At 44.6% G+C, this 9,356-nt stretch overlaps 1 protein-coding gene across 5 annotated transcripts in view; it reads right to left on the bottom strand.

Annotated features, from left to right (window-relative positions):
- Positions 1–541: 541 nt before the first annotated feature.
- The window catches only part of TLE1 (TLE family member 1, transcriptional corepressor), an 82,600-nt gene continuing 73,785 nt past the window's right edge, over positions 542–9,356 (bottom strand). For all 5 annotated transcript variants that reach the window (XM_054582989.1, XM_054582994.1, XM_054582991.1 and 2 more), the window contains 6 exons: positions 9,060–9,309; positions 7,105–7,352; positions 4,039–4,186; positions 2,222–2,372; positions 1,252–1,328; positions 542–1,112 (listed from right to left, as the gene is read on the bottom strand). In XM_054582989.1, the coding sequence (XP_054438964.1) occupies positions 1,005–1,112; positions 1,252–1,328; positions 2,222–2,372; positions 4,039–4,186; positions 7,105–7,352; positions 9,060–9,309 (982 nt within the window). In that variant the 3' untranslated portion in view covers positions 542–1,004. The remainder of the gene's footprint in view (positions 1,113–1,251; positions 1,329–2,221; positions 2,373–4,038; positions 4,187–7,104; positions 7,353–9,059; positions 9,310–9,356) is intronic.

The raw sequence follows: 9,356 nt of genomic DNA, 5'->3' as shown, positions 1-9,356 counted from the left end.
GATCAAATAAGTACTAATGAAGACAAAACCAGCTGACAGACTACCTTTCTTTCACAAGTTAATAAACTCTGCAGCTCTGTGAACATCAGTCTTAACACTAAACCCAAGTCACCTCCATTTCTTAAAACATGAAGCTTGTGAAGGGAGAGTATAGATTTGAAAAGGCTAAGCCTTTTCTTTTTCCCAATGAATCACCAAGAAAAAGCAGAGCTTTACTCTGTGACCTCTAACTACAAGTGTATCCTAACAAGAATGAATTTGGACCAAGTTATTTTAGCTTTCCAAATAACAGTTATTAATATACCTTCAATTTACCCACAATTCCTAGTCTTGAGCTTCCAGTAACTCACAAGGGTTGATTAGATTCTAGTGTAGTGGCAGCCCATGACCAAACATATTTACAACATCAGAAGTCCATTTTAAAACTCTCTACAAGTATTTGAGCTTTGCTTACAAAATCCACATCAATGAACCCAAGGTGTTGATAAAAATAATTAAGAATGAAAAGGAAAACCACTTATTGGTACTAAAGCCTTTACTGTAATAAACCAAATATATTTACAATTTATACAAATGTTTAACCTTCAACAAAAATACAAAAAAAAAAAAACATTTCACAAGATGCAAAACCAGGAAACAAGTTCATTGGAGACACCACTGCGCTACCAAGGACAGAACGTGAGGGGGACCGCAAGGAACAGAAAGGTACTCTGGGCAGGTGACACGGAAAGAAAAGCACGGGCTCTGCCCGGGCCCGCAGGCTCTGCTCCTCCAGCCTGCAGTCCTCGGCCCCTCCGTCCACCTTGCCTCGGTGCTCCATTTGGTCTAGGTAGATAGGTGACCTTCTGCTGATGGACTCATCACCTCCTCTTTGCAGACTCAATGTAGTTTTGTGTCAAGGTTTAAAAACAGGTTTTCTTGTTTTTAAAGTTACAACTTTTCTATTTCTACAAATTCAAAACATTTTGGCCCAATTCAACTATAAACATTAAAACACAATGTTTTCAGTAGATGACTTCATAGACTGTAGCCTTCTTGTCCCCTGAGCCAGTGACTATGTACTTATCATCCACAGAGATGTCACAGCTGAGCACAGATGAGGACTCTTTGGACTGGAAGAGAAGAAATTGGGGGCATGATTAGCATGGAACAGAGCTACTCAGGGGCCCTGCTCCCTCCAACGCACCTTCACTCTGGTGTCACTAGAACACCGTGGTCAAGCTTCCTTCTCAATAGAGAACACTGACTTACCTGGAATATGCTAGCTCCGTAGGGGGTCCGCCAAGCATTGAGGAGGTTATCTTTTCCAGTACTCACAAACCATTTACCTAGAATTAGCAAAGGAAAATGTAGTTTAACAAGATTAAAACCCCTACTCTACTATTAGCTATGTGGACCTAATCAAACTTAGAACATTTTCAGTCATGAACTATTGTCCAAGGGTTAGGCTATGACATGAGTAGTAAAAGCAGGTTTTAAATCCAGGCTCTGCTGTGAACCATCTGTGATTTGGGGTTCACTCAAAGCAGAGTCAGGGACCATGCCAGCCCCCTTAGCCACGACAGGTAGCAGCACACCCTGGACACAGTGGGTCTTCAAACAGTGCATCAGTGAAATTGCTCTCCCTGTTAGTCTCCCCATGACAAAATGGGACCAGGAAAGATTAAATGACAAACTTAAGTGACATGCCAGGCATGATACTATGGCACACAGAGTGTGGTCAGTAACTGATAACTACTCATCCACCCAGCATCAACGTCGTGAACAAACATTTGACTCCATGTAAATTTCTTCCTTCTTTAGCCTCACTGCAGAGTGTAACAGTCAGGTTCAGCGACACATTCCATACTCTGACTGTGGGCTCCTTATCCCCGGTCGGTCCCCAAGGACTTCCTTCGCTCCCGCCCAATCTTCAATAAATCTCCACCACCCCTCTTAAACTAATCGTGTCCCACCCCCCACCCCGGACTCCCCGTAATAAAAACAAATGTGTCAAAACTTTGTATGAGGCAATTTCTCCACATGCTGACTTTTCTCAAATTAGGAAAACAGACCGAAACAGACATCACTGTGCTCTGAGGGACATATTAAGACAAGAGAATTATTGCATCCAGCTGCTCAGAGAACAATTTTTTCCAGATACAATCTCTACTATATTTTTTTAGAAGTCTTTTCCATTTAGGCCATCAGTGTCCTCGGGATTCCTTTCAGCCGAACTCACCACAATAAGCAAATTTGAGGGACAGCACGCAGCTCTCGTGCAGATGCAGCTGGTACTTGTCGGGCTTGTTCACGTGGAGAACTTCCACGTTGCTGCTCTCCATGCCCACAGCCAGCCACTCCCCGGTTGGGCAGTACCCAAGGGAGAATATCTGCAAGAAGCAGAACAGACTTGCTAATGATTTTGCCTAGTAAATTTAGGAAGGCAAAAGGCAACAAGAAAGGGGTAAGAAAATAGCAAGAACAGGAGGATGGAATCAGCAAACTCCAGACTGTGGTCAAGTCTACAGGACAAGCCACCCAAGCCAGATGAGCCCAGGGTTAAAAATCTTTATCAGACAACTAGAAATACTAGAACACATATATGTGATGAAATTGAGAAATTTTTCTTAATATAATGATATTCATGTGTTTTGTTTTAAAGGGATCCCTGTCTTTTACAGAAACTAACTGAAATACTTACGGCTGAAATGGCAGAATGTCTGGAATGTACTATCAAATAGTCTGGTGTTTGGGGGCAGGAATGATAGATGAGACTAGACTGGCCACATGTTACTGTTAAAAGCTGGGTGACAGGCATGCGAGGTTCACTGTACGACCCCCTGTGCTTTCATATATGTCTGAACGTTCTCTGTACTCCTGTATACACTTGAAAATTTCTGTAAGAAGTTTCATTTTTAAAAAAGGCAGACCAAAAATAGTATTCTACTCACACTGGGAAAAGGGTTAAAACAAAGAAGACTATAAGAAACTCAACAAAATTTTAATAGGGATATGAAATTTAGTAGTACGTATAGTTGTTTTCCATTTTTGTCCTATTTTTTCCTGAGTGGAATTATTTCTATTACAAACAAATAAGTAAACAAGTAGTGATGAAAAGAACTCTGACATCAGAAAGCATTTAAAATGGCAACTGTTCCCAAAATACATCTAGACTCAGATGCTCGTCATCTAAATAATCTTCTAATTCACAAAGTTGAGATTTTTATATCATTTCAAAACTCCATAAATTTAGTCAGCCATGAGTCCATTTTCTAAAGGATGAGTAATAAAACGGGCATCCACTGAGATGCTGCTGCATTTTTTTATGCTCCCTGATGCAAGAAAAATGAATTAACTTTCAGAGCTGTTGTGATTTTTCTCTACTCCTTGTGTTATGCCTGCATGTTTTTCAAGCTCTGTTTATGAGTCAAATAATCACTTCTCACTCCCACATTAGATGGGGAGAATAAGCAAAACAGACCCAACACTGCAAAAGGAAAACCACATATTCCTGATGGCACAGATTCCTTAAACAAACTCACATATGAATATGAGCTTAACATGGCTTAACCTAGAGGAGTTTAGACACCACTCTAAGTGTTTGAAGGATTTTTTTTGTTTGTCTGTTTGGGGTTTAAAAAAAAAATTAGTATCTCAAATTTAAGCCTGGTTTGTTTGTATAGCTACCACTATTGTGGGGTAACAAGATTAAAACCCCTACTCTACTATTAGCTATGTGGACCTAATCAAACTTAGAACATTTTCAGTCATGAACTATTGTCCAAGGGTTAGGCTATGACATGAGTAGTAAAAGCAGGTTTTAAATCCAGGCTCTGCTGTGAACCACCTGTGATTTGGGGTTTACTCAAGGCAGAGTCAGGGACCATGCCAGCCCCCTTAGCCACGACAGGTAGCAGCACACCCTGGACACAGTGGGTCTTCAAACAGTGCATCAGTGAAATTGCATGGAGAGGATGCTACGCACGCACGCACGCACGCACGCACGCACACACCACACACCACCTCATTGACTCCGGGTAGGAAGAAGCCAGGCACCTGCGACGTGAAGTCGTGCTGCTGCAGCTGCCGCCCTTCACGCAGGTCCCAGGATCTGACTGTGTTGTCCAAGCCGCCCGTCCAGAGCTTGGTGCCATCATTAGAAATGTCAATACAGCTGGCCCCATCTGTGTGGCCCTGGAATTGCCTGATAAAACAAACCAGATTGAATAATGATTTCCTGCCAGAGCTCAAGGTAAACACTGTTGTGTTGTTAGTTTTGGACTCGGGGTGTGTGTGTCAGTGTCTGCTGATGTGCAAGATCAAACTAACCTTCCCCTGAGGAGGAAGACAGCGCACCTGCATTTTCTCTTTCTTTTTTCATGATCCAAGTGCTAAAGAAATAGAATGCCATCTTAGGTCACTACACAGGAGTTAAATACGCTCCTATAGCTGGTTTTACAAACCCGTCTGGAAGGTAAAATTTCTCCTAGATCTGGAAAAGTGTTGAAGTGTTACGAGAAAATAAAAAAAGACAAACACACAAAATCCTCACTATATTCCTTAAAGAAAAATGAAGGCCCAGCCTTTAATCCTGCGGGCCTGTATCACCACATTACAAACTTGGGATCCAGAAGCACTCGTGTTTCCATGAGTGAGTCACACAGTGGCGGCCTTCGTGCCCGCAGCACAAGCTCACACAGGTACTCAACCTTGCCTTCTGTGTTAGAAGGAGCCCTGCATTCGACAATCTGGACTCCCAGGACAGAGAGCTGTGCCCACCTCCTGACTCAAAGATGTTGAGTACAGACAAAGCTAACTGCTGAGGCCAACCCATGGCACCTCAGCAAGACCCTGCCTCGAAGCCGAACAGAAGTTTGTTCTCTTAAAGGGAAACCTCAAGCTTCAGTCACAAACTGCCATGGAGAACAATCAACCAAAAGCGATCTTCTGAGCACAGACTTTCTGCCAGGCAACAGGAGGATCTGCTGAGGAGAGGGATCAGTGTAAGACATGCAGGGCTGGTGGTCTGGGGGCTCTGGACCTGGTTCGGCCTGCCAAGAGGGAGCTAGCAGGAGAGTGACTAGAACAGGTGAGAGATGACAGGTGAGAGATGTTCTGAGACCCCATCACTGATAACAGGCAAGGCCCGTTAGAGAACTACTTGGGAATTTCAACACCACGAGGAAAGTTTCAATGACTGTCCTCCCTGTTACCTTAGTATTCCCACAGATCTCCATATTTCAAGCTGAGCTTGGAATTTAGTGAGTGTGTAAGAGAAGAAAAAAGCACCACGGTTGTCCTCACTTCAAAAGTCTCTCCTCTGGAAGCTATCCTGAACTTCTGTCTTAGTCTTCCCCCACCCCCCACACCCCAATTCTTGCAAACTCTGTCACCACGCCCGTGCACCTCAACCACCTGTGTGCCTCCCAGACTCCCCCACGGGCCCCAGAGGCCTAGCGCAGGCCCTGCTTCAGCTGCTGAAAGTGCCGCTTTTCTTTCCTCCAAATGCTCTTGAAACCCATGAACAACCTCTCCACTTTACCCTCTGACTTTGTTTTACTTCTAGAACATGAAATGTTTTCACTTCTTGACTGTAAATGTCTTTGCTGACTTACAGCGATTGGTGGGTGTTCCTCCATCCCTCTGTCCACACATCTCTGCACTTCTTTCAGGCTCCTACAAGGCAGCCCCTGGGACTGTCTGGAATGTGCTGGGTCCCAGCAGATACAAAGACAACGTGTAGACGCTCTACCACCCTGTTGCAGAGCAGCTGCTATCCACACACGGCCAGTCCAAACTGAGAAAGAAGCTTATAAAACACCCCGCATCGTATCCAACAGGTATTCACTTGCAGAGAGCTGGCACAGAGCAGGGGTTCAGGACAAAGACACAAGAGCAGAAGGCCTGGACCTTAACCACAGTTCCATCAGGCCTGGCTGTGCGACCCTGGGCAGCTAAACTTAACCTCATCTATAAAATCAGAGTAACAATATTGTAGACATTATGAGGATTAAATGCACTAATAGTTTAAAAAACCATGAGAACTGGTATTTTGAAGGTGCTATTTCCTAAGTTAATAAAAAGAAAGAATGAACGAATAAACAATGAACACTTGCTGGGTTAAAAGTCTGAAGCAGTTGTCAGCTCCATCTTCATTAAGGGGTCCATTTTGCTCAATCTGAGCTGCCCAGTAAGTGGCAAGAGAAAAATAACCGCCACACCGTCACGTACACACAGGAACAGAGCTTGGCGTGGAGACACTTACTGCAGGGACCCTGAGCTGCTGTGATGACATCCACAATCTGTCTGTCCCTTCCTCTGGCACACAGGCCTAAAAGCGTTAGGAGGAGGCCTGCTAAACAATCTGTGAGACTAAAGTCACACTATAAACAGAGTGTTTCAAGTGAAGATGAACTGTGACACCAAAGGGTGAAAGACATTCTGGTTCTGCCTTCGATGTGTCCTTAGTGCTTACATCTTCAGAGACTCTTCTGTAACAACACAGACTTGCGTAGAGGGAGCAAACTGCTGGAGCCAAGGAGAGACATGAAGGTGGCAGAATGCAGCTCTCCCTACCTTTAGCGGGGCAGGTCCCAGGAAGCTGGGCTCGCTCCTGGGAACAACCTCTTAGTTACTGAGAAACAGAGACACTTGAAAACCACTGTGTGTGAAATTCATGGAATCTTCTTCTAAAGTTCTTTTTGTTGATTTTGTTATCCATTATTAGTTGGCTCCTGTTTGTACAAACAACGTTCTAGCCCAAGCCAAAAACAGCTGGCACTGGGGACCCTTCATACCACCATGTGATCCATAATGTGCTGCCACTTGGCAAATGCCAAGAATATTTTTTAAGCAAATCTGGCATCTATATGTGCCTGAAGGATGATAAGTGGAACACAAGAGAGTTAAATATAAAGTCTGGGGGACACCAGAGCACTGAATCAACATGGTGAGCACCTCGAGGGAAGCTACACAATTCTGTCTTTGTACTCCCAATACCCAGCTCCAAGCCTGGCACACAGTAGGGTCTTAATGTGTGGGCTGAGTGAGCGGGGCAGCTGGAAAAGAAGGGGTGACAGGAGGCCCTCCGCACCCCCACCGCAGAAAACCACCTGTACTCACCTCACCAGCGTCTGGTTGTGCAGGTCCCACACGGCAATGTTGCCGTCGCTGCAGCAGGAGAAGCAGACCTTGGAGTCGGGGCTGATGGCCAGGGCGTAGCAGGCGGGGGCGGAGGACGTCAGCTCTGCCTTGATGCGCGGGGTCGGAGCGGCCAGGTCCCAGATGGACAGAGTGCTGGCTTCCCCTCCCACTATCAAAGTGCAGCCATCAGGGAGCAATTTGCAGGAACGGATATAGTTATCTCTATTCTGTGAAATGAACATAATTCAATTGCTGTAATGTATTACACCAAGCAGTAACAATGCCATGTTCTGTAACAGCTATCTTGGTTTTGGACTTGAAAAGTGGTATTTCACAGACACTAACAAGCAAGAGTTTTGTAATAAAAATCAGGATCTGATTGCAGCTGTCTCTTTCAAAATAGTAAACAAGACAAACTCATAGGATTGCATGCTCAGATATAACTGTACTTCCTGTCCAGGTCTCCACTGAATAGACAGAAATGGAAGTATTGCTAGATGTACATTAGGGATACACATACATCTCTTTGAAGAAACCAGTTTTCAAAACTAGTTTATAAATCTTTGGTCGCATCATTCTCCACTACTTACTATATGGAACTGTAGAACCCCTGCCTATGTTCTTTTGGTTTTTATTACTCTTAACTGTACCTAAGGCTGGCACTGTGTCTTCATTAGCCAGATGGATCCTTGTCTAAGAATTTCACAGAGCTGCTTTCTCTGTAATATGGCTTCTGTCATTATTTATGTCTCTTAATCCAAAGGCCAAATGAATTGATAAAAGACAGCATCTCTCCATCAAAATCAACACATCTTAAAAAGGGAGGGGGGACCTAAAGTAACCCCTGCCCCTCACTGAGAGCAGTAACTGCTATCCTTCAGCCCAAATAGATACAGCTCAAATTTTCTACTGCGCTTTAACCACAGCCCATCACTCAATGATCAGAGAAACTTTAAACACATAAGTTTTTTAGAAAGGGTATGAATGCTACAAAAGACTTCTACTACCACAGATTTCTAAGCTGTGTGTTAAGTATGCTTAAGTTTCATTAATGGAAATAATTTTAAGTTATTTCATTGAAAAAACAAACCAATAACTATGCCCCCAAAAGTCTCAAAAATACTGCCATTCTTCTTTCTGGAAGCACGCTCTTCAGCGTCCAGGTAGGCAGTGAGTGAACAGCACCATCTGCAAATCCAGCGTGCAGGCAGACACCGTACCCGCGGTAGGGTGGCCTTTCGTCTGCCTCAGGCCACTGGTATGTGCTCTGTAAATCCTGGGGTTGAATTTAGAGGTTGAAACATGTCCCAGTGTGTTCTATGATCCTCAAAAATGCACAGTGGTATTCTCGCACTCTGGGAGGTGGATTGGGTACCTTGGGAAAGCATTCCCACCAGCTGTTTTGCTGATGGCTGCCCTGATTTCTTGCAGTGTGATCTATTAACCCTTTCCTGAAGTTCAGGTAATAAAACCCAGCCAGCTCCTCTAGGCCTCTCTGAAAACACAGACCCTGTTCAGAATGGTTTTAATGCCCTGATATCAAATGTTTACTATTCAATATTTATCCGAAGGCTGCAGGGAAATTAAAAGTTGAGTGGATTGCAAGGCTCAGAGTCCAGGGCTAGCTGAGCTTTCGTCCATTAAATGGGAAACCTCCTTTTGAATACACATTCAAACAAGGACAGCTTCTGTAAAAGACTCTAAAAAAAAATTTTTTTTTTAAAGAAATCCATCATGGGATTTAACCGCTGAAAGAGCAACAAATGAAACTTCATATTTAAGGGAGAGGGGTGGGGGAGCTAAATAGCCAACACAGGAAACAGAATGGGCTTCCATTTCCTCATAATGGGAATAAAACCCAGGCCCGGACAGCTATTTCCTTATTGAGTCTCCAGGGAGAAATTACCCTTGTGCACCAGTTCCTGTTCACTCACCAGACAGTCGAGCTGAGAGACAGGGCTCTTATTGCCGGGGTGGCTGATGTCCCAGACCTTGACGCAGCCCTTCCCACCCGTGTACACGTGTCTCGTGGGGTTGCTGATGGTCACGGCGCACACCACCTCCCCATGGTTCAGGGTGTTGATCTGGCGAGCGTGCCGGGGGATGCCGGGGCCAATGAGGGCGTCGGGGGGGAAAGGGACCGGCTGCATCTGCCCATCTGCCGTCACGTGGAAGGAGTATGCACTTTTGGACAGGGAATGATTGGAGAGAAGAGAGAATGACATGAGACG

Source organism: Pteronotus mesoamericanus, unplaced genomic scaffold (genome assembly GCF_021234165.1).
Source record: "Pteronotus mesoamericanus isolate MK-2021 breed Mesoamerican mustached bat unplaced genomic scaffold, CSHL_Meso_final contig_73, whole genome shotgun sequence".
Taxonomy (NCBI): Eukaryota; Metazoa; Chordata; class Mammalia; order Chiroptera; family Mormoopidae; genus Pteronotus; species Pteronotus mesoamericanus.
The sequence above is the reverse complement of the archived record's forward strand: the minus strand, read 5'-3'. Positions and strand labels throughout refer to the sequence as shown.